General features: G+C 44.2%; 1 protein-coding gene across 1 annotated transcript in view; it reads left to right on the forward strand.

The window, feature by feature from the left end:
• LOC124594069 (esterase FE4-like) overlaps nt 1–25,761 on the forward strand; it is a 79,774-nt gene extending 54,013 nt beyond the window's left edge. Inside the window, exons 6-8 of the mRNA XM_047132419.1 lie at nt 3,688–3,914; nt 20,740–20,914; nt 25,523–25,761. Of these exons, the coding sequence (XP_046988375.1) occupies nt 3,688–3,914; nt 20,740–20,914; nt 25,523–25,761 (641 nt within the window). The remainder of the gene's footprint in view (nt 1–3,687; nt 3,915–20,739; nt 20,915–25,522) is intronic.
• The last annotated feature ends 436 nt before the right edge of the window (nt 25,762–26,197 follow it).

A 26,197-nucleotide genomic window follows, 5' to 3' on the forward strand; every position in this document is an offset into this window, starting at 1 on the left:
ACACAGAGATGGTGCGCTAAAAATCTCACAAAAGAAGGATTTTTTCACGTAAAATAAAAATGAAATCAATTTTTTGAAAGCGAGTTGTCAGTTTTATTCTAAGAACGCATTTTTTAATTTGATTCTCTCTAAACCGTTTCCGCGCATTCAGTTCACGCAACAATGAGTTTTACATGATAGGTGCCGGCCGGGGTGGCTGAGCGGTTCTAGGCGCTACAGTCTGGAACCGCGCGACCGCTACGGTCGCAGGTTCGAGTCCTGCCTCGGGCATGGATGTGTGTGATGTCCTTAGGTTAGTTAGGTTTAAGTAGTTCTAAGTTCTAGGGGACTGATGACCTCCGATGTTAAGTCCCATAGTGCTCAGAGCCATTTGAACCATTTTTTACATGCTAGGTCTAGCTCCACTTTAAACCATAGTATCTCGACAACAGATAAACATTATTGAATAAAACAATTTTTTGACGTTATTCGTTTATCTACCCTCGTGCTACAGTTTGAACCGAGTCGTACACGTTTAGAGTACAGCAGTGGCGCGCTACAGAAACGTCCCAAAGAAACAGCTTTTTTTGAAAGTAAGATCCAAATGAATTTTTCAAACGATTTTCAAATTTCAAATGAAATTTTCAAACGATTAAAACTTATCTACGACCAGGGTCCAATACACCGGTGAACCAAATTTAAACCATTAGTCTCGCTTCAGTTCGGAGTTATTTAAGACTGAGTTTTTTCTACACCTACATATATACTTCGCTAGCCACGAAGTTGTGTGTGGCGGAGGGCACTATTAGTTCTACAATATTTATTCAACAAATGGTTAATAAAATACAAAACAGGGATCAAAATCTACAAACGTTTGAGACACTATTTGCCACATAACAGATCAGTGTAAAACAAAAAGGGTCGACGGCAGTTTGTTGCATAGATATTTCTGTAGTCCACAGTGAAAACCAAACTGCGAGAATTTAAAAATTCGTTGGATGATATAGTGAAAATTCCTAAAAACAGGTGACCCGTTATATCTTTATGTCTTTTGCTTCGTGACAATAATCCCCGTAATGGACTCTTGCCGCTGCGAACCAGTCGCATCCCGACGTGATCCCATTTAGGTACATCGGACAATTCACTGGGTCACCTGTTTCCTGCCAGTGCTTCCTGTTGGAGTTCGCCAGTTCTTAGCATTTTTTTTTTTTCATTTCCCTCGCAGGTGATTTCTCTCAGAGCTCCGAGAATGTACTGTGACCAGCCTGAAATTACAGACAAATAGTTAGCCACCTTAACTGAGACGCTGTAGACGGTCTAGAATCAGTGCAAGGCCGACATGTGGACCTCCACTGCTAGCGTAAGTCATGGCAGTGAAGTGATGTGTGTGTCAATCTAGTGAGCTACATCACCACAGTGTGATGGGTGGGCGTGAAGGCGTGACACAATGGCAGTAAGGAACTACAGTGCTTGGAGAAAACCGTGATCACACCCAGATTTATTGACGTATCAACATCGCTTGCCGAACGCGTCTTCGAGGATTGATCTACCACTCGCAGAAAGATCCTAACCGACAGCGACTGGAGTCGAGTGTGCCGTCCTGTCAACTTCAGTCGGCTTCGAACCAGACAGGAAGTGCTTCTGTCCGTGGATTCGCATCCAACGCAGCAATTTTACGACCAAACATTACGAAGGGATCCGTGTGCAAACATTTAGAGTCTGGTCATTGGTCACACAGCACGTAAAGCCGCACGTCTTCAGTAGCCAAAACAACACAGAAACCGGACACTACGTGACTGGAGGGGCGTAGTGAGGTCAAATGAGTCGTGATTTTGTCTGTCTTCAAATGATGCAAGGCGTCAACTGACGTACCATGATTTGTGCTGCAAATTCAGAATCATGAATGTGGACCAGCATGTTTGGTTCAGTGTTGTCAGTGTTCCTTTCTTCTACACCTTTATGAGTACGATGTGACCACTCTCACCTTCCAGATTACAACTGTGTTTACTGGACTGTACGAATTCATTCCCCGCTAAATCACTGTATCGTAATCCCAAAGAAAATGTCTGAGACTAGTTGGAACAGAGGATGAAACATAGAAATCAACATCCCTGTAGCTATGTAGCTGTACGGGATATAATGCTAATATCAATAAGTGGCTTCAGCTGGGTATGGTATACCTGGAGAAAGTTATGGGCTGTCTGCCTCGGCGAAATGAGGTCATTATCAGCGCTAGAGTTAGTGATAAACGGTATCAGCGTAATGACTCGTGGAGGTGACCAATGTTTTGTCTGGTTGTCCTTAGGTTTGCTTCCTTGGGTTGTAGACAATATATATAAATGACCTAGTAGATAGTGTCGGAAGTTCCATGCGGCTTTTTGCGGACGATGCTGTAGTATACAGAGAAGTTGCAGCATTAGAAAATTTTAGCGAAATGCAGGAAGATCTGCAGCGGATAGGCACTCGGTGCAGGGAGTGGCAACTGACCCTTAACACAGACAAATGTAATGTATTGCGAATACATAGAAAGAAGGATCCTTTATTGTATGATTATATGATAGCGTAACAAACACTGGTAGCAGTTACTTCTGTAAAATATCTGGGAGTATGCGTGCGGAACGATTTGAAGTGGAATGATCATATAAACTTAATTGTTGGTAAGGCGGGTACCAGGTTGAGATTCATTGGGAGAGTCCTCAGAAAATGTAGTCCATCAACAAAGGAGGTGGCTTACAAAACGCTCGTTCGACCTATACTTGAGTATTGCTCATCAGTGTGGGGTCCGTAACAGATCGGGTTGACGGAGGAGATAGAGAAGATCCAAAGAAGAGCGGCGCGTTTCGTCACAGGGTTATTTGGTAAGCGTGATAGCATTACGGAGATGTTTAGCAAACTCAAGTGGCAGACTGCAAGAGAGGCGCTCTGCAACTGGGTGTAGCTTGCTGCCCAGGTTTCGAGAGGGTGCGTTTCTGGATGAGGTATCGAATATATTGCTTCCCCCTACTTATACCTCCCGAGGAGATAACGAATGTAAAATTAGAGAGATTCGAGCGCGCACGGAGGCTTTCCGGCAGTCGTTCTTCCCGCGAACGATACGCGACTGGAACAGGAAAGGGAGGTAATGACAGTGGCACGTAAAGTGCCCTCCGCCACACACCGTTGGGTGGCTTGGGGAGTATAAATGCAGATGTAGATGTAGATGTAGAAGTAGATGTAGATAATGTAAAATGATTGTATGTATTTGATGTTGTCCAAATTGTAGGCGATCTGGATCAATACGGAAACAGAAGTAAAAAATTTTCAAACAGCCACGTCCGCTTTTGTAAAACATTTATTTAGATTACCGGTTTCGGCAAACTATGTTGCTACCTTCGGATCTCATGCATTACACTTCAAGAACATGTAAGGCGTAGTATATCTGTATGTCTTAAGTAAAACTACCATTATATAAAATATCAGGCGTAGAGCATAAAGTATACATGCTCATGTTCGTATAACAACTGAATGAAGAATCATCTGCCTCCAGACGCCTGACATGTGACAGATGCCCACTCTGACTACTCACATTTTCCATCTTTAACTGTTGCAGCTCGACTACCTCACGCAATTGGTGAGCTGTCCTTATATTCATCACAGACAGTACCTCTTCTCTCCGTTAACCTTTCCTTTAAGGGTGGCAGCTGGCTAGTGTTTATTGTGTGGGGGCAGGCTTGTTCGACCGCGCGCTGTGCATGAGCGGCTCAGCGCTGTGCTCGTGGGCGACGCCGCCCCACCCCGAACAGCGTGCGCTGCGTCTGCTGAGGGCGGCGGGGCTGCCCACACACCTCAACCCCGGAGCCGGCAGCGACGCCGCTGCTGTGGCCGCCTTTCTCGCGGGCCCCGGCGCCGCCCCAGACGTTCTGGTGCCGCGTTACTACGACGCACTGGACCCACAGGTGTGGCGCCTCTCTCCCTCTGCCGCTTTATTGAAGACTGTATCCGAGCTATTTGTATTGGCTTTTCGAGGCTGTCTCACTGCTTTATCCGTATGTATCTGTGAAAGAAAGCTAAACAGCTGTTCGAAAACATTTAGGGATTGCCGCCGGTCGTCGTGAACTTCATTCCACGATATTTCAACTTGACGCCTGCCAGTCATCTTCAGCTGAGCCATCGAAGACTGACGAAGACTTTTTTTTTCTTTACTGTAATTTCTTTCCACTGCCCCATATGGAAACTTGTACATAAAAAGGGTGGACAAAGGGGGCTATAAAAACACAATAATGGGGTTAATGGAAGTTAAAATAGACACTAACATAGGGACACTCATTGGACGACAGTTAAAAAAGTCGACTTACAGTTAAAATAACACAGTTGCAGATCTGTGGGACACTTAAAATACACTGGAGTGACACACACAAGTTAAAAGTCAATCACAGTATAAAAACACACAGAGCGAGAGACACTTAAGAAAACCACTGTACGTCTACATCTACATCCATACTCCGCAAGCCACCTGACGGTGTGTGGCGGAGGGTACCTTGAGTACCTCTATCGGTTCTCCCTTCTATTCCAGTCTCGTATTGTTCGTGGAAAGAAGGATTGTCGGTATGCTTCTGTGTGGGCCCTAATCACTCTCATTTTATCCTCGTGGTCTCTTCGCGAGATATACGTAGGAGGGAGCAATATACTGCTTGACTCTTCGGTGAAGCTATGTTCACGAAACTTCAACAAAAGCCCGAACCGAGCTACAGAGCGTCTCTCCTGCAGAGTCTTCCACTGGAGTTTATCTATCATCTCCGTAACGCTTTCGCGATTACTAAATGATCCTGTAACGAAGCGCGCTGCTCTCCGTTGGATCTTCTCTGTCTCTTCAATCAACCCTATCTGGTACGGATCCCACACTGCTGAGCAGTATTCAAGCAGCGGGCGAACAAGCGTACTGTAACCTACTTCCTTTGTTTTCGGATTGCATTTCCTTAGGACTCTTCCAATGAATCTCAGTCTGGCATCTGCTTTACCGACGATCAACTTTATATGATCATTCCATTTTAAATCACTCCTAATGCGTACTCCCAGATAATTTATGGCATTAACTGCTTCCAGCTGCTGACCTGCTATATTGTAGCTAAATGATAAGGGATCTTTCTTTCTATGTATTCGCAGCACATTACACTTGTCTACAATGAGATTCAATTGCCATTCCGTGCACCATGCGTCAATTCGCTGCAGATCCTCTTGCATTTCAGTACAATTTTCCATTGTTACAACCTCTCGATATACCACTGCATCATCCACAAAAAGCCTCAGTGAACTTCCGATGTCATCCACAAGATCATTTATGCATATTGTTAATAGCAATGGTCCTATGACACTCCCCTGCGGCACACCTCAAATCACTCTTACTTCGGAAGACTTCTCTCCGCTGAAAATGACATGCTGCGTTCTGTTATCTAGGAACTCTTCAATCCAATCACACAATTGGTCTGATAGTCCATATGCTCTTACTTTGTTCATTCAACGACTGTGGGGAACTGTGTCGAACGCCTTGCGAAAGTCAAGAAACACGGCATCTACCTAGGAACTCGTGTCTATGGCCCTCTGAGTCTCCTGGACGAATAGCGCGAGCTGGGTTTCACACGATCGTCTTTTTCGAAACCCATGCTGGTTCCTACAGAATAGATTCCTAGTCTCCAGAAAAGTCATTATACTCGAACATAATACGTGTTCCAAAATTCTACAACTGATCGACGTTAGAGATACAGGTCTATAGTTCTGCACATGTGTTCGACGTCCCTTCTTGAAAACTGGGATGACCTGTGTCCTTTTCCAATCCTTTGTAACGCTACGCTCTTCTAGAGACCTACGGTACACCGCTGCAAGAAGGGGGGCAAATTCCTTCGCGTACTCTGTGTACAATCGAACTGGTATCCCATCAGGTCCAGCGGCCTTTCCTCTTTTGTGCAATTTTAATTTTTTCTCTATCCCTCTGTCGTCTATTTCGATATCTACCATTTTGCCATCTGTGCGACAATCTAGAGAAGGACCTACAGGGCAGTCTTCCTCTGTGAAACAGCTTTGGAAAAAGACATTTAGTATTTCGGCCTTTAGTCTATCATCCTCTGTTTCAGTACCATTTTGGTCACAGAGTGTCTGGACATTTTGTTTTGAACCACCTATCGCTTTGACATAAGACCAAAATTTCTTAGGATTTTCTGCCAAGTCAGTACATTGAACTTTACTTTCTAATTCATTGAGCGCCTCTCGCCTAGCCCTCCTCACACTACTACTGTAAGCAACGAAGCACTCACGAAGAATAAAAAACTACTGGTAGGGACGTGCCGAGGGATGGAGGACCTGAGAGGTGGGAAAAAGAGGGGAGAGAAAGGTGCAGTGGAGAAGGGAAGTTTGAAGGGGGTGGGAGTAGAAGAAGAAAAGGGGGCTCGGGGGCGCACCAAGAAGCAGGAGAGAGGTGGGGTGGGAGGTGGAAAGCAAGTCAGGAGGGAGCACAGAGACACGGAGGGCGGGTATGGGAAACGGAGGGGGGCGTAGGAGGGAGGAAAACCGCTCAGTGGAATGGAAGAGGAAGGGAGGGGGAGCCCTGAGGAGTAGGAGGGGGGAGGTGGAGCTAGAGTTGGTAGGAAGGGTAGAGATCAGAGTGAAGCTCATCATCTGGGAGGGATAGGTGCTGGAAGTTGCGTTGGGAAAACAGGTGGAGATGGAGAGATGGCAGGACACAACGGTAAAGGCGTGGCAACGGGCTGGAGGCAGAGAGGAGTGAAGAAACCGGGGGGTAGGGGACATCGAGTCGGCGGACGATGTACATGGTACAGTTGTGTTCGTGGAGACCAAGACATTCTGCACTCGTCTTATATAGCTCGCTGATAGTACTACTGCACATGTGTCAGAGTCTTGATAACAGAAGGACCACACCACCTGGCGGAACCGCCCTCGCAGGTGGACCTGCAACGATCAGCTGTCTTCGGCGTTGCCGTCGCCTCAGTTATCAGAGTATTCTGGAGTCTTCATCTGGGGCAAATCTAGGAGATGACGGGATTCCACGCATTATCCAGCTGGTAGCTGCAGTCACAGTTCATTAGATTTTCCGCGTTTTTTTTCGTACTATATTGAATGTCCATTGGAGGTACAATCTTCCGCAATTGCAGACTTGCTGGGTTGCAGAAGGCGAGTGCAACGTTTATGTTTTGTACAACGTTCTTCCACTGTGCGAGTTATTTGTCCTATATAGCGCAAACAGCGCAAACCACACTGGCAAATTATTTTAAAATTCTTGCCTTCCACAACAACAAATAATCCTTCACTGGTCCCAGCAGGTCCGTAATCCTTACATGGTGGGTGGAAAATCTTTTTCACCTGAAAATTATTTAGGATTCTTGCCATTTTTAAGGAAATATTTCCAGTGACGTTCTCATCTTTATCTATTTTCCGGTTCTTGGTTTAAGCTGAGAATGCCCTGTTAATTTGCCGGGTCGAGTATCCATTGTCTCTCAACACTGTTCTTAAATGTGCAAGCTCCTTAGGTAAACTATCTGCATCAGACATTTTATGGACCCTGTGTACCAGGGTTTTAATCACACTGTTGGTTTGGTATGGGTGATGGCAACTTGAGGAGAGCGAGTACAAATCAGTGTGAGTGGACTTGCCGGAAACAGGATGTCCCACAGAGCCCTCACTATTCTGTCTAACCAAAATATCCAGAAATGGGAGACAACCATCTTTATCTAATTCCATAGTAAATCGAATGTTCTCATGAATGGAGTTAAGATGATGTACAAACTCCTTTAACTTATCTTCTCCGTGGGACCACATGACGAAAGTATCATCCACCACCTCCAAAAAACAGTTGGTTAAGAAACCACAGATTCAAGTGCTCTTCCCTCAAAATCCTCCATAAAGAATTTAGCCACTAAGGGAGACAAGGGGCTGCCCATGACGACGCCGTCAGTCTTTTCAAAATATTCTTGGTTAAAACTAAAGTAGTTGATCTAGAAAATCCGAACTACTTGGGTGGGGGGCCCCCATGCTGTTGATAAAATCGACAGAGTTCCGTGTATGATGGTGACATTTGCCAACCAATGGTCTCAGTAAGAAAACCGGATGTTTGGCTAAATCATATGTGGGAGCATCGATATTACTCACTATAGGCTGCAAAGAGAGACCTTCATTGTGCAGCTTAGGAAGAACATACAGTCTTGGCCGTACACTGCCATGTGGTCTTAATCGCTTTCTTCGTTCGAATAAAAAATTCTCTGCATCACAATAACATTACACACTTTCTCCATTATCTTCCGTGCAGTGGCACAGTCTTAAAATGTGACACTCTGGAAAATTTTCTTATTATGCTATGGTCCTGACATCTCATTAAAAAACTTTTAGACCTTAAAAGTTTTGCTCTGTTACCACGTAGCTTGTCGAAACAGCTCACCTGAAGATGACTCGCAGGTGTCCAGTTGCAATGTCGTGGAACGAAGTTTACGACGACCGGCTGTAATCTAGAAATCTCTGGGCGTGGTAGTGGTCCGGGGGGGGGGGGGGGGGGGGAGTGAATTAATTGATCAATTTAATGAATTTGCATATCAATTTGATATCAAAGTTACACCTGTGCCCCCATACCCCTACTATTAACATGCTGTCAAGACACATAACACGTGATAGAAATGTATTTTAATAATAGACCAACAATAGCAATCAAATTTCAAAATGTTTTAATACAATAGCAGTAATACTTATTTGATTATGTAATTGGTAAGTTCATCGCCTTAGTACATCTACCAACAAACTGAAATTATGAGAAAATATCAGTAAAGCATTCGACTAAGAATTTGAGGTACGTTTGTCATGTAACAATTTTTACTACCTCAAATCTTATGCGATTTAAAATAGAAGTGTGCACTCACCATTAGTAGCATTTCATGCAGACTATGGCAATGCGAAAGAAAAGAACGACTTACCAGGAAAAAAATATTCGAATGGGGCAGAAATCGGCGATGTTATTTACACGCACAGACAAACAAATTATTTCAGTTTCAGAAGAATTAGATGATGTATTCAAGAGAGAGAGCTTTACAACTTGTCAAAAGCAGTAACGCGATGGTCTACCTCTTGCCCTTGTGCAAGCTGTTATTCAGGTTGTCGGCTTGGCACTGATTCATAGATTTGTTGGATGTCCTTCTGAGGCATATCGTGCCAAATTCTGTCCAATCTGCACGTTATATCGCCAAAATAACGAGCTGGTTGGAGGGCCCTGGCCACAATATTTACTTTCTCAAATGGGGAGAGATCCGGCAACCCTGCGGAGCCAACTCCAATGATCGTGTTCCTAGGCAAGCAACCGATGACATGATGTATCCGTTTCTTGGCAACGACTGCATCGTTCTGTCTCACTAAGGCCAACGAGAAAAAGTTGAACGTAGGTGGGGATAAGGTTATGAACGATTTAGTATCGTGAGGACGCCACTCCCTTCAGAAGAACAGCTAGGTTGGAATAGGACCAAACAACCTTCCGATCTGTCCCAAGCGACAGGGGCTCTGAAGAGGAAGCACCATTTGGAAGCGTCCAGCGGGATAATAGCATTTTTACAGATAGATGTGACTGGGAAAGAATATCAACCCCCCCCCCCCCCCCCCAAATAACTGACATCAATAAGAAATTTCTTAATATACTTTTATTATTTATTCTACCAGCATCTATAGGAAGCGCTAAGCTCGTAGGTAAGAGACGGTCAAAAAGGCTAGCCATTTGTAAGTGACTGGGGGACGCGAAGACACGTTAAAACAGTTCGTTGGCGAAATAAAGAAGAAACCTTGATCTGACCATCAGGGAGATCCAAACTTCGCATCAGCCGGGATCTCACCATAACCTCACAGCGCACCCAAAACATAGAGTATCGCCAAATAATCTCGCAGGATAATCATTGTAATTTACGGGATATCGCTGCAGGAAGGGGAAAAATTTGGGCAATAAAATACGCTTTCTCTCAGCACGTAAGTTTCCAAGGTCCGAACCTTAAGGAGTAACGAAAGGAAGCAACGCTCGTGTTCAAGGATTGCTCCTTCAATCCTGTCCGCAATTGACTTCCAGTTTAACGTAGTTATCTTCATCGGACAACAGTTAATAGTAACACCCAACGATCGATGAAGGGTGACTGCCACAAACCATGAAACCTCAGCTACGAGAAATCCCCGTAAATTGAGTAATCGACACTTCCTGTCATTAATGTGTGCTCCCGTAAGACGACAAGATGCATCCAAAAGCTCCTTGAGCACTGGTATGTCGTCATGAGTACGAAGAAATAACATATCTTCATCGTCATACGCGCGAACGCTGAACCTCTCTCCCAGTAACAACCAGCCAGCCAATCGAGCAGCTATGGACTGCAGTAAGTGATCCACAAATAGCACTGATAACTACTTATATACAGGAGGTCCCAGCAGGATACCCCGACACACTTTTATGGGAGAGGGCAGGAGGGGGGGGGGGGGGGGGTAAGACGACGATTCACGTGAATAGACTTCCGCAAACCAGTCATTAGAGAGTTGATGATCCGTCGTGCAGGATTATTGAGACCGGCAGCCGTTAATACAAGCAACAGAAAATCATGACTGACTTGGTCAAACGCATTATTAAAATCAATAAAAGTAGAGATATCGACACAGGAACAGTCTAAGCAGTCTAGATGATGTTACGACATTCAGCAACAGGAGTCACAAGAGTACGACCCAGAAGACAACTCTGATAATGACAGCAAATAAAACCGACAAACAGCTGTTTGTCACCCGCGCTACTATTTTTTAATCAAAATCGAGTAGCTCTATCGATGGACCTGATTCACAGACAGATGTCCCGTCTTTTTGAGAATTAAAACAGTTTTTCCGAGCTTAAAAAGGTGGGACGTGTACCCCCTGCACCAGTTCATTCACCATAGATGTCATCGTATCTCGTATCAGAGGCCAAAACGAAACATAAAATTCTTTGGGTAGCCCATCCAAACCCGGCATTTGCGGGAAGGGGAGCGAACTACCTCAGATACCTCATCACGGTGAAAAGCTGCCAAAGGCTCCTCATGGAGAGCTGGCGTAACAGCACTATCGATGAAGGAAGTAAAATCGGCACCATCTGGTGCTAATCCAGTCTAAAGATCAACAAAATACTGGGGGAGTTCACGCATTATATCACGTTGGGATGACCACTCACGTCCATCTAAAACACGAATGACAATGAGACACGTCCTTTGAAATAGCGTTCGAAGCCAAATTAGATGATACAGAGACGTGAAGTCATCCTGGAGAATCGAACATAGCTGGGAAAGCAAACGAAGACAATCTAATTCTAGTCTTTTGAGTTTCAGGAATTTCACCATCACGCGGTGAACTTCCTCAACTTTTAAAGGAACGCCTGGATCACTGTATAAAGAGCACGAAGGACAGCATAATGAAATTCACGAGTCCTCCTCATTTCATCCGGTTTACTTCTACATCTACATCTACATTTATACTCCCCAAGCCACCCATCGGTGTGTGGCGGAGGACACTTTACGTGCCACTGTGATTACCTCCCTTTTCTGTTCCAGTCGCGTATGGTTCGCGGGAAGAACGACTATCAGAAAGCCTCCGTGTGCGCTCGAATCTCTCTAATTTTACATTCGTGATCTCCTCGGGAGGAATAAGTAGGGGGAAGCAATATATTCGATACCTCATCCAGAAACGCACCCTCTCGAAACCTGGACAGCAAGCTACACCCAGATGCAGAGCGCCTCTCTCGCAGAGTCTGCCACTTGAGTTTGCTAAACATCTCCGTAACGCTATCACGGTTACCAAATAACCCTCTGACGAAACGCGCCGCTCTTCTTTGGATCTTCTCTATCTCTTCCGTCAACCCGATCTGTTACGGAAACCCACACTGATGAGCAATATTCAAGTATGGGTCGAACGAGCGTTTTGTAAGCCACCTCCTTTGTTGGTGGACTACATTATCTAAGGACTCTCCCAATGAATCTCAACCTGGTACCCGCCTTACCAACAATTAGTTTTATATGATCATTCCACTTCAAATCGTTCCGCACGCATACTCCCAGATATTTTACAGAAGTAACTGCTACCAGTGTTTGTTCCGGTATCATGTAGTCATACAATAAAGGATCCTTCTTTCTATATATTCGCAATACATTACATTTGTCTATGTTAAGGGTCAGTTGCCACTCCCTGCACCAAGTGCCTATCCGCTGCAGATCTTCCTGCATTTCGCTACAATTTTCTAGTGCTGCAACTTCTCTGTATACTACAGCATCATCCGCGAAAAGCTAAAATGCATGAGTGCAAGTGCGAAGCCGAGGTTTGGGAAAAGGCAACACGTCACTCCATAACTGAGGAACAACGCTCTTGGGAATGGCTTGTTCGCACCCGCACGGCAGCGGTCATACGTAGGACCAGATCCAGAAAAATGAAAGCGAGACTTAAAATATGACACCCCATACCCGACCGTCATCCAGCGTTTCGAAGTCCTTCAACGGAATACCATTCCCATAAAGCACGGCCATGCCAGTAGAATAGTGCAACATTAAATACATATAATACTTAGGGAGACAAAAAAACATCAAATAATACTTCTTGCAAACACAGAACATTAGCTTGGGAATAATAAATAAACTATCGTAACGCAGCAAGCCGTAATGAGGAGCTTATCCTATTAACAAAAAAAAAAATGTATGTGAAAACTTATGGGACTTAACTTCTAAGGTCATCAGTCCCTAAGCTTACACACTACTTAACCTAAATTATCCTAAGGACAAACACACACACACCCATGCCCGAGGGAGGACTCGAACCTCCGACGGGACCGGCCGCATAGTCCATGACTGCAGCGCCCCAGACCGCTCGGCTAATCCCGTGCGGCTATCCTGTTAACATTTAGGTAGTTGACACGCGTAAGCCATGACAGTATAACTAGGAAAGAATTTACGCATCACGTCCACTCCACAACGCTGGCAGACGGTGGAGACGAAGGTACAGGACCTGAATTCTCCCCACCGGAAGATGCAGAGTTCATGCTTTGTTTCTTTCGGCACAACGCTACACGCTCAGGTTGCAAACGTTGTTCCACGTTATTCCGCGACAACATAGCTTCTTGACGCGGAGGGTAGGGGGCTCATCAAGGTTCGCTGCCTCGTGAGTACTCAAAGCGTCAACCACTGGAAGAAGCATCTTCTCGGAGAGGTAAGACTGTGGATGGGTGACTTCAAAATCTTCAACATCCTGAGTCCTCCAGTGTTTAAATTGTCCCATCGGTGCCGGCGTCTTAACGGCAGCAGAACTGCATCTGAATGTCCCGATAACGGCGGAAAGTCACGTGGAGTGGGGCACAATGTCTCCCCAACGTCCTCTAAAGTTGTAGAAATACTAGCAGCAGACTGCGAAGACACTAATTCAGGTAAAGTCAACGGACGACGTTTTTCATAGGGTGACTTTAAGACCGCAAAACGTCGCAGACAATTGTATCTGAGATGGCCAGTTTCATTACAAAAGAAACAGGTTCCTTCTTGCCTTGCATACGTAAAATAAATCTGGTAACCACAAAGCCAGCCGGAGTGGCCGATCGGTTCTAGGCGCTACAGTCTGGAACTGCGCGACCTCTACGGTCGCAGATTCGAATCCTACCTCGGGCATGGATGTGTTTGGTGTCCTTAGGTTAGTTAGGTTTAAGTAGTTCTAAGTTCTAGGCGAAATACCCTCAGACTTCAAGAAGAATATAATAATTCCAATCCCAAAGAAAGCAGGAGTTGACAGATGTGAAAATTACCGAACTATCAGTTTAATAAGTCACAGCTGCAATATACTAACGCGAATTCTTTACAGACGAATGGAAACACTGGTAGAAACCGACCTCGGGGAAGATCAGTTTGGTTTCCGTAGAAATACTGGAACACATGAGGCAATATTGACCTTAAGACTTATCTTAGAAGAAAGATTAAGGAAAGGCAAACCTACGTTCCTAGCATTTGTAGACTTAGAGAAAGCTTTTGACAATGTTGACTGGAATACTCTCTTTCAAATTCTGAAGGTGGCAGGGGTAAAATACAGGGAGCGAAAGACTATTTACAATTTGTACAGAAACCAGATGGCAGTTACAAGAGTCGAGGGACATGAAAGGGAAGCAGTGGTTGGGAAGGGAGTAAGACAGGGTTGTAGCCTCTCCCCGATGTTGTTCAATCTGTATATTGAGCAAGCAGTAAAGGAAACAAAAGAAAAATTCGGAGTATGTATTAAAATTCATGGAGAAGAAATAAAAACTTTGAGGTTCGCCGATGACATTGTAATTCTGTTAGAGACAGCAAAGGTCTTGGAAGAGCAGTTGAATGGAATGGACAGTGTCTTGAAAGGAGGATATAAGATGAACATCAACAAAAGCAAAACAAGGATAATGGAATGTAGTCTAATTAAGTCGGGTGATGCTGAGGGAATTAGATTAGGAAATGAGACACTTAAAGTAGTAAAAGGGTTTTGCTATTTGGGGAGCAAAATAACTGATGATGGTCGAAGTAGAGAGGATATAAAATGTAGACTGGCAATGGCAAGGAAAGCGTTTCTGAAGAAGAGAAATTTGTTAACATCGAGTATAGATTTAAGTGTCAGGAAGGCATTTCTGAAAGTATTTGTATGGAGTGTAGCCATGTATGGAAGTGAAACATGGACGATAAATAGTTTGGACAAGAAGAGAATAGAAGCTTTCGAAATGTGGTGCTACAGAAGAATGCTGAAGATTAGATGGGTAGATCACATAACTAATGAGGAAGTATTGAATAGGATTGGGGAGAAGAGAAGTTTGTGGCGCAACTTGACCAAAAGAAGGGATCGGTTGGTAGGACATGTTCTGAGGCATCAAGGGATCACCAATTTAGTATTGGAGGGCAGCGTGGAGGATAAAAATCGTAGGGGGAGACCAAGAGATGAATACACTAAGCAGATTCAGAAGGATGTAGGTTGCAGTAGGTACTGGGAGATGAAAAAGCTTGCACAGGATAAAGTAGCATGGAGAGCTGCATCAAACCAGTCTCAGGACTGAAGACCACAACAACAACAACAACAAGTTCTAGGGGACTTATGACCTCAGAAATTAAGTCCCATAGTGCTCAGAGCCGTTTGAACCATTTTGGTAACCACAAGTATTCGGATGTGAGGAAATATTCTTCTGAACACACATTTCTACGGTTCGGATATAAATGTAATACTGAAAGCGATGTTGAGCAGTCCAGCGTTTCTTCTCGATAGCCGCATTTGCAAGAAGGACTGGACTAACGTAACCATCACGATGTGTAAACATCAACTCAGAACCATCCGAGAGAGAAACCTGTCTACTTGCAAGGGATCTTGGAACTTCACAAAAATGCATAAAAATGAGACTCAAAACAAGCAATATCTAGCTGACTGGATGTATTTCGAATCATATCACCCAGTTTCTAGAGAGCCCGGTTGAACTAGACGCGTACTCAAGTCAAAACTGAAACGAATGGTACTCCGACGATGAATACTCTTGGGAGACTCGACATACACCTTGACACGGGCAAAGTACGCCGCCGGCAGAGAACAAACCAACAAAAATCTCCACTAAGCAAGAACGATGTGACACCGGCCGATACGTACACAAGACTCAGTACACACAAGTTCGACACACGCGGCGCTGCTGTATAAGAGGAAGTAGGAACAACCTGCTCGCTCGACGCCAAAGGCGGAACTAGCTATGAAAGTGGACAGACTATGGATGGCACTGTGACACGAGTCGGTCGGAGGTTGGTAAGGCCAGTGTGGTGCACTTGACTCCGTCGATCACCTTTCATGGCTATGCAGAGTGGACGCAACGTCCTTTAGTCAATCACATGTGGTGAGTGGTGTAACTAGGTACTAGGTTCATTGATTCACTTCAGTATCACGACCTATCCCCCGCCCTCTCCTCTCCCCTCACTTCCATCGCCATTTCCCCATTTTTTATTTAATCTTAATCGTTGCTCGGCCTTTTATTCATTTATTGAGATCAACACAACTTAAGTAGGCTGTTTAGGTTTTTATGTTGGTAACGCCACGTAGCACACTGTATGAAAATCACTGACAGTGCTGTGTGCAGTCTGTGGCTGGTTGGCATTGTTATAATATTCGCTATTGTAGTGTTGGGCAGTTGGATGTGAACAGCGCGTAGCGTTGCGCAGTTGGAGGTGAGCCGCCAGCAGTGGTGGATGTGGGGAGAGATGTGGCGGAGTTTTGAGAGCGGATGATCTGGACGTGTATCCATCAGAGACAGTAAATTTGTAAGACTGGATGTCATGAATTGATATATATAATATGACTTTTGAACACTATTAAGGTAAATACATTGTTTGTTCTCTATCAAAATCTTTCATTTGCTAACTATGCCTATCAGTAGTTAGTGATTTCAGTAGTTAGAATCTTTTATTTAGCTGGCAGTATTGGCGCTCGCTGTATTGCAGTAGTTCGAGTAACGGAGGTTTTTGTGAGGTAAGTGATTCATGAAAGGTATAGGTTATTGTTAGTCAGGGCCATTCTTTTGTAGGGATTACTGAAAGTCAGATTGCGTTGTGCTAAAAATATTGTGTGTCAGGTTATTGATAATATGAATAAGTAAAGAGAGAAATGTCTGTGCACGTTCAGTTTTGCTCAGCTGTTTGAAAATCAAATAACGTAAGGGGTTTACCAGCACAGTAATTCATAAATTTTTCTAAGGGGAGGTTTCAAACTTTACAATTCAGTAAAAGGTATACTTGTTAGGTTTGTTCGTTTTTATGATACAATTCAAAAGATGAAAATGCAGGGGCCAAATTCGTATATCTCCCAACAACATCACGGTTCCTATTTCGTTGTTTCATTTCCGACTAATTGGAACCCGTAACAAACAAAACAACAAACGGAAGATGTACTCGTTAGAGTTTTGCTGCGTTTAGTCACTTGGCTAAACCAGAGGAGCGTCATTTACTAGCCGGAAACATACCAGTGTCTAGCCACAAAATTCGGGCGCCATAAACGGCATGTCTTGTAGTGAAACGGGCCCCTTTTGCTTATGAAATAATGATAAAGACTACAATTTATCGCCTGTTTAAGTGGACATTCAAATATACCGACGAATCGTTGGTTTGTGTGCGATCAGTTATACTTGAAATTCATATTTTCCGACATTAATAGACAATAGGATTATTTTCAAGGTAACAGAAGTATAGAATTATTAACGACAAATAGTTCGTGTCTCTTTCCCGTCCGTGAAACACAAAACATCCTTTTCTAAATACTCGTCGTAAAACCAACGACGTGCTCCTGACTTCTGGCACTTTTCGACATTAAACAACTTTTCATGTGCCTCTGCCATTTGTTTTAGTAGTAACGTCGAAAATAATCTTCTTCTTGGCAATATAAGATAAGATCATGAATCAGTTATTATTAATTAGGAGGGTTGTCCAGAAAGTAAGTGCCGACCGAAGTGGCCGTGCGGTTAAAGGCGCTGCAGTCTGGAACCGCAAGACCGCTACGGTCGCAGGTTCGAATCCTGCCTCGGGCATGGATGTTTGTGATGTCCTCAGGTTAGTTAGGTTTAACTAGTTCTAAGTTCTAGGGGACTAATGACCCCAGCAGTTGAGTCCCATAGTGCTCAGAGCCATTTGAACCAGAAAGTAAGTTCCGATCGGTCTCGAAATGGAAACCATAGTGAAAACCAGAAACGTTTTATTTGCAACAGTTAGGTACACCTTCCACCTACTTCTCTACACAGTCGCCGCTCTAACTTGGAGTGTTGTCGTAGTGTTGTATCAACTTTCCAATAACCTAGCCATAGAAAGCAGCCGCCTATGCTTTCGGCCAGTTATCTGCACTGGTCTGGAGCTCGTTGTCTGTGGAAAAATTTTGTCTTCATAGCCAGCGGTTCTTATGAGCAGAGATGAGACTCAGGGGGAGCCAATTACGGACTGTATTGTGGGTGATCAACCACTTTTCATTGGAAACGCTGCAGAAGCGTCTTCATTGCCCTGCAGTGTGCAGCCGAGAATTGGCATAAAGATGGGACTGCTCGACATTTGTGTTATGTGGGCTGCATGACACCGGCGAAATCTCTAACCAGGCCCTCATACTTGGAGGGAGACGCTATTCCCTACGCATCTTTACGTGCTCATTGTTCACGCAAAACTGAAGAGAGCGACGCGACACGATTGACGGGCATACTAGAGACTCTGACCAACACATCTGTGCAAAGCTTTACCGGATTTTCCCAGTCGTTTCCATTTCGCGACTGATCGGAACTTACTTTCAGGACAACCCTCGTATTTTTCATAAACAGTGAAACTGAATTTTCAAAAAATGGTTCAAATGGCTCTGAGCACTATGGGACTCAACTTCTGAGGTCATTAGTCCCCTAGAACTTAGAACTAGTTAAACCTAACTAACCTAAGGACATCACACACATCCATGCCCGAGGCGGGATTCGAACCTGCGACCGTAGCGGTCTCGCGGCTCCAGACTGCAGCGCCTAGAACCGCACGGCCACTTCGGCCGGCAACTGAATTTTCACCAGCGATATTCAAACATAGGAGACGTAATAAAGTGTTTACTCATTCCACACCAATGAACTTTTCTCTAGAATTGCCAAGAAGTGATTGGATACATTTAGAAAAAGCTTATTTCTGAATACTGATTCGTTTATATCATTCGAAGATCATAATCTTCGAAGGAAATATGGTATAACTTCAGGTCTGGATATTATATTCCGTGCGCCACACAAAGTAAAGTATTCAGCACTCGCAAGTTTTGCGTGACGTAAATTTAACTAGTGAAATGGCTAAAAAATTTGTAGTTAGCGATAAACTAGATTAATTATACAGCGTGACCCAGCTGCCTCTACCTATGGGTCTTACGCAACCCGCAACGCCTTCAAATACCACGCGCAAACTGTTAGTCCGACAGAAAAAATTAACAGAACCTTTTTGTAGGAAATTTTGTAATGGTTTACGTATTCGCTAGAGGCCATAGGAAAACGTACAAAAGTGACTTCAGACACGTTTTTATTGAATGACTCCAAAATCATGGCCTCCAGTGGAAATGTACCCCAATAAAAGTTTTAATTACACTAAATTTGTTACAAAAATGTCCTGTTAATTTTTTTCTGTCAAACTAATATTTTGCATGTACGAGGGTCACTCCAAAACAAATGCACACTATTTTTGTAAAAATACAGTTTCCATTCTGCGTGTGTGAAAGTTTTACAGTGTGTAGGTACATCCTTCCCGCTTGTTTTCAAACTTAGTTCAACCTGTTCCCGTGAATGGCGCCGTCACAGCATGTCTTCAAGATGGCTGCTACACTTGACGTTCGTCAGAAGCAACGTGCTGTCATAGTATTCCTGTGCTGTAAAAACGAGACAGTGGGAAACATCCACAAGATGTTGTAAAAGGTGTGTGGAGATGCTGCCGTCGATCGGAGTACAGTTAGTCGGTGGGCAAGCAGGTTACTTGATGATAGATGGCACGGCAATATTAAGGATTGTCCTGGCAGCGGCAGGCCTCGTACTGCACACACTCCAGACAATGTGCAGAGAGATAACGAATTGGTGACTGCTTACAGACGCATCACAGTGAACGAATTGTCACGCTACGTCGGGATAGGGGAAGGAAGTGTTTGCAGAATACTGAAAGTGTTGGCGTTAAAAAAGGTTTGTGCCAGGTGGGTTCCCAGGATGTTGACAGTGGTTCACAAAGAAACAAGAAAAACGGTATCCAGCGAACTTTTGGACCAGTACGAGAATGGTGGAGACGAATGTCTTGGAAGAATTGCGACAGGTTATGAAACATGGCTCCATCATCTTTCACCAGAGACGAAGAGGTAATCCACGGAGTGTCATCATGCAAATTCACCCAAGAAAAAAAAATTCAAAACCACACCTTCTGCTGGAAAAGTTACAGGTATCGTGTTTTTCGATTCCGAAGGAGTCATGCTTGTGGACATCGTGAAAAGTGGAACCACCGTAAATTCTGATGCATATGTGACGACAATTTAGAAACTTCAAGCCCGACTGAGTCGTGTTCAACCACATCGGCAAAAGCAGGATGTTTTGCTGTTGCACGACAATGCACGGCCACACGTCAGTCAAAAAAACCATGGAAGTCATCACAAAACTCGGATGGAGAACACTGAATCACCCGCCTTACAGTCCTGACTTGGCTCCATGTGACTATCATCTCTTGAGGGAACCTGAAAGACTCTCTTCGTGGAACTAGGTTTGAAGGTGATGGCTCCCTTGTGCACGCTTCCAACCAGTGGCTCCAACAGGTTGGTCCAGAACCAGGCGCAGGTTCCAGGATGGCGTAAGGCAGTTGACAAGGATGTAAATTATGTGGAGAAATGAAAATATTGTTCCTAAAGAATGTATCTACATACTGTAAAAATTTGAAACATGTAGAATGAAAGATGGATTTTAAAAAAAAATAGTGTGCATTTCTTTTGGAGTGACCCTTGTACCAAATGAGAGAATATAAAAATCTCGCGTATGGTTTTTGAAGGCGTTGCGGGTTGCAGAAAACTTACAGGTAGGGGCAGTTGAATCACCCTGTATACAGTACTATATATCGTGTCGGCGGGAAAGTTATTTGCGATAGTACGCCGCTTTTGTATCAGTATAATATTCAAATGAGACTAGCCTTGGGATAACTTCTGGCCATATACGCTCGTAGTTTATACTCAAAGGTACATTTGAGCTGACAACGGGTCTCCTCTTGTTCACAGGAGCCGGTTGAGCCGATGCTGCCGGTGCTGGCGGCCTGCGTGGAGACGGAGGCGGAGGCGTGCGTGGGCGCCTTCCTGCCCGACGCGCCGTCGCGGCTGCTGGCGGCGGGCCGCGTGCACCGCGTGCCACTGCTGGCAGGGCTCACGGACGGCGAGGCCAACTTCCTCCTGCTCAGTGAGTCGCGCTCGCGCTCTCCGAGTAACCAATACGTCTCGAGTTTACAGCATTCTAGGTACTTTCAGTGCGGACGCTCCGTGTCTTCCGAATACATGTGGGACTCAGCGAGTGCTACGAGCAGTGGGGCTAATGGAAGGGGTTGCTACTTGCGCGTGAAAGGATGAGGACTTGGGTCGGTCGGGAAGAGTGTCCAGATTGCCGAGGTGGTTATTAAGGCAACCGTTCTAGAGGAGCGGGACATCCGGATTCGAGTCCCAGTCCGACACAAATTTTCACCCTTCGCCCCTGATACATTTCAATGCCTGTTGGCAGCTGAAGTCCTGATTTCTTGTTACATAATTGAAGAGCTGACATGGAAAAGGATGTAAGTGCCAAAAAGTAAATTTTTCAGGAGTTAAAAAAATGAACTGGGACTTTAGAAATGCTTTACTTCTAGTAATTTTTAGGTAGAATCAATTTAATTGTGTGTTTTGAACAATACTCACTGTAGATATTAACAAAATGTATTAAAGTCATTGTTATACACAACAATAAAAAGTTATGAAGAGCAGATGTCCTTGTAGAACTGTTGATATTTTGGATCTAGGTAATCCAACATACTCAATAATCTTTTTTCTTGGCATCGCTGATGCCATCACATGTGTCTCATTGTTGAAGGCGTGCATGTTCTCTAATTCCCCATATTTTCCCTTATTGAAAATAGTATGATTCCCCCATGCTTCCATTTTGTTGAAGGTTTTTTTTTTTTGTTTTAATTTGTGGTAAATCTGTCACAGACACTTTGATCCCCTATTTGTTAGTAAACTGTAATGCTGTTGTGTTCATAAACTCATCACAGGCACGGGAGACATCAAAGAAATCAGATTTTGCCATTGGCACCTCCTGAAATGGGTTGTGAACCGCAACGATCTCACTACACTCTGAAGTTCTTCTGGTACCATAGCTTTGCAAAAGTGTTTTCGTTTTTCAATAACTTCAGAGTCTCGGTTACAAGGTGTATGAGAATGCCCAGAGACCAGAAACTTCAGTTAAATGGAATCACAGTATCCTCTCACTACTAGATACATTAGGACCAGCAACACCATCTTGTTCTTATTCTGACCAGCGCTTAGGTGTCAATCGATTGACCAGAATCTTTAAAAGACATGACGCAATAGCGTTGTCTCCAAGGCCTCCAATTCCTTCATGCCACATACACATGACTGCAAAATTTCCCACATGAATACACAAGTTGTAATTCGACAGCTGGCGCATATAAGACAAGTTATTATGTGTTAAAGTGGGCGTGAACATAACGTGTTGCATATCGATAGCTACAGTCGCTACGGTGCTCGAAGCATATTGACTAGATTTAACGGAAGCATGGAGAAGTCTTACAGTTTTCTCAGCTTTCTTGAGGTGAAGCTCTTTTGCAGAAATTTCAGCGAATCTGGACGCTCCACTACTGGCGTTTATTTCACAGCTGAACTTATCGCAGGTACGCCAGGTATCTGTTCCCGGCCGTCTAAAATGCAGATCGGGAAATTCTCTCTTGAAGACTCTGCGATAAAATCGACCATCAATATATGTCTCCTTGAATGCATGATAAAGCCGATTAATGTTTAAGTCAAGATTGAGGTAATCCTTTTCTGACTTCTGGTTTGAATAATGGCTTTCTTCTGTTGGAAATGATCGTACATGACATTTTATGTTATGTATGTCAGTGACATATTTTTGCTTGTGTGATACGGCGGAAGTTCCTCGGGCATCCGTGAACACTATATTTCCTTTCTTTAAACGTTCCAAGAGAAGTTGGTTTTTCTTTTTCGATATTCCGAACACAGCTAAGAAGGTACTGTTACAGACCCGTACGGCACCTTGCCGTGATAGAATAGTGTACGTAGCTGACACTTGACCTCTGCTGTCTGCTGGATCTTCATAGCTCCCATGGCGTCTTCTTGTAATGTTCGTCAGTTGAATTCGACTCATTACATACGTGCTTTGTGCATATTTTGCTAAACGTGAGAAATTCTCATATAACTTCTGGATGTCGCTCTTGATCAATGATTGACATGCATATCGGCATTTACAGGAAGCCTGGATAGAATGAACACAGCGCAATCAGCAACAATATTGAAGGAGTTTAATGCTAACAATGTGCTGATTATGTTGTTATATTTAACAAAGAACTGATTGAAACATACCGTGTCTGGAGGTTTTACTCTTCCTTCACTTTTGGGATGTTCTTTGGCATCTTAGCTCTATATAATACTTCAGCAAGCGTCAAAACACACTCAGACTTCACTAAGCGTAGCACTGACTCTTACTGAATGCCGGACGAGGTGGCCGAGCGGTTCTAGGCGCTACAGTCTGGAACCGCGCGACCGCTACGGACGTAGGTTCGAATCCTGCCTCGGGCATGGATCTGTGTGATGTCCTTAGGTTAGTTAGGTTTAAGTAGTTCTAAGTTCTAGGGGACTGATGACCTTAGAAGTTAAGTCCCATAGTGCTCAGAGCCATTTTTCTTACTGAATACTAAATGGCACATGCGTCCTTTTCCACGCCACCAATCGTGGAGTTACATCAGATGCCATCTAGCGGCGTCAGTGGGAACTACAAGCAGACGCTTTGGACATAGCTCTCTCTCCAGGCCACTGGCGATGGCACATAGGACATTTTCAATCCAAAATTGGAATAACGACCGATTTGGCACTTACGCCCTTTTCCATGTCAACTCTTCAATTACTTTACGGCCACTGTGCAACGAGTGGTTTCTGTTCTGTTGGACATGTTTGATAGGAGAGACACCACATATCAATAAACATTCGCGGCTGTAGTAGTCAGCGTCGTACTTCAAACGGGACTCTTGGAGGCGAAGAACATAAACGGTGTTTCTCACAAACCCCTACGAATGCATCACATGCCGGCAGACCAGTCAACATTAATGCATCACATGCCGGCAGACCAGTCAACCTTGGAGACCATACTCAATTGAGACCGATTCGTCGTCGGGACAGCTGACTGCTTAAAATGTTCTTACACGCACGTGCCAAGTGTGTGGTACTCCGTCCTACTTAAAAATGAAATTTTCATCCTGTTCCCGCAATTAGAGAAAAAATCTCCTATATATCCAACCACGTGTTTCCTATAATCCTCTTTTCCGCAAAATATATCGGGTCGTTAATTTTATCTCTGAAAACGATACAAAACACATGAAGCTCTGTAGAGTTTCTTGTGCTCGATTACATACGTTGCTGCTGGGCTCCTCATATTCTTACGTTGTCACGATTCACTTTTACACTTGAATGGAACTTATCCTCTTCACTGAACACTTAACATGAGAGGAAATGATATCTTCACTCTTCATGCCCAGAATTAACTGACAAAATCCTAAGAATTGTTGTTCATCATCGTCGCAAAGGACTAGTAGAAATTTAATCCTGTATAGTTCAAAAACAAACACCGCCGCTAAACACGGCACACAGGCAAGAGGAAAGGCTAAAATTTGCTGGCACCACGTGTAGACTTTTTGTGACTTCGTGCAAAACTCTATGGAAAGCGCTGTACGCCTTAGATCAGCTCACGGGACTGACCCATGGTTCTCCATTACATAAACTACCAGTGTCTTGAAACTGCTAATGCCATCCTCGAATGCACTAAGCTGTAGGGGGTACAATACGTATTCTTGACGAAAACTGGAAGAAGATTTCACCTGTTGAAACGGAGGACTCTAATGGCCTCTTGTTGCTGTGTCATCGAGATCGCGAGTGGACGCTCATTGGTTAACGAAAGAGCTAGCAATCGAGTTACCTGCGCCAGCAAGCCCCCTACCGCCAACTTCACGAAACGATAACTTACAACGGGCTTCGAGGTAACCTTTCAGTTTAGTAGCGCAAGTTAAAACTGACCGCACGTTTCTATCTTAGTTCACATAGATTAATCTTGCGAAATAGGATGAATATTTTTGAAACATATACAACATTTCCCAATTCGCTACTGAAATGACATCCTTAATCGAAAAGAGTACTCATTTTCATTAATTAGTGAAAAATACTAAAACCAGTACTACCATGCAAAAATATAATGCTTTTAGTTGGATTTTTTAATATGTTGTAGTTGTGTCGACTGTGCCACTATTCCGTTTGTCGACACATCTGTTACAATGACCGACTGTTGCCGAAACAAACCACCAGTCCTCTATTGTTGGCGACACTATTCGTTGATAAGTGGCAATGTCTGTTAACAACTACGCCAGTATAGTGTCGGAGACAACTATACAAATAAATCGCCAAAGGACAACAACTGCGTTTCTTAGAACGCTCAAATGCATCGTAGAACTACGGCACAGCTGAACAAAGATAGCTCTTTCCGGAACATGTAACTTCCAGTAGCTAAGTCGTCAACCTGACATGCAGTACAAGTCTGATAGTTTCTCTTATAAGTATGCATCCATCGAGTTACATTCCGAGATGACTTTCTCTATGACCACTGTGCTAGCGACAAAACCGCTCAATGACGACTGCAATAAAGGATACTCACTGGCTTCTTAGTCTGGCCTGCAATCACGGACTCGTAGTGCTGCGAACTCACTGTGAACTCGCTGTCTTTTAAATTTCTATACCGGAGGGAACCACGGAGTGGAAGGGGAGCTGATACCCCTGTACCAGCGGCTCGGGTCAGACACGGAAGGAGTTCGTGGCACACCTCCGTCGACCACATCGGGCATCACGTGGGCGCTGGAATCGTGGACACAGGAACACAGACGTTGGAAAAGATTAAGGCCCAAATTGGTAGCTGATGAGCGCGAGCGCGTGACAAGCAACTGTACTGGTGTGCTGATTGTACTGCACTGCACTTGCACATGAGGACTCCCGCAAAGTGACACTTAATGTTGATTACAGTTTTTGTACACCAAAAGAGAACAGTTGCGGAGAATCAATTAAACTATAAGTATCTACATTGTTAACAGACTTAGAAGACCCAGAATCCATAACAAATGTAATAATAAGTGCACCAATGTTCAAATCCACGAAAATTGCATCACCAAAATGTTCAAGAACTGAGGCCCCATTATTTGGAATAAAGTTGATGGAAGAACTGATAGTTAAATCATTATCCACATTAACTGCAAGAGAAGGAGGTTATGGTTCAAGTACTGGGCACAAGACTTGACAGCCTATCGCAGAGTACCAGCAGGCGGCAAGGACTGGTCCCGTGCAGTACCCTGAGACTGCAGTGGTGAGCGACCGGTAGATGACGTGGAGGCCAGGTGACGGCGACGCAGCAGGAGAGGGCACGGGA

Source organism: Schistocerca americana, chromosome 2 (genome assembly GCF_021461395.2).
Source record: "Schistocerca americana isolate TAMUIC-IGC-003095 chromosome 2, iqSchAmer2.1, whole genome shotgun sequence".
Lineage (NCBI taxonomy): Eukaryota > Metazoa > Arthropoda > Insecta > Orthoptera > Acrididae > Schistocerca > Schistocerca americana.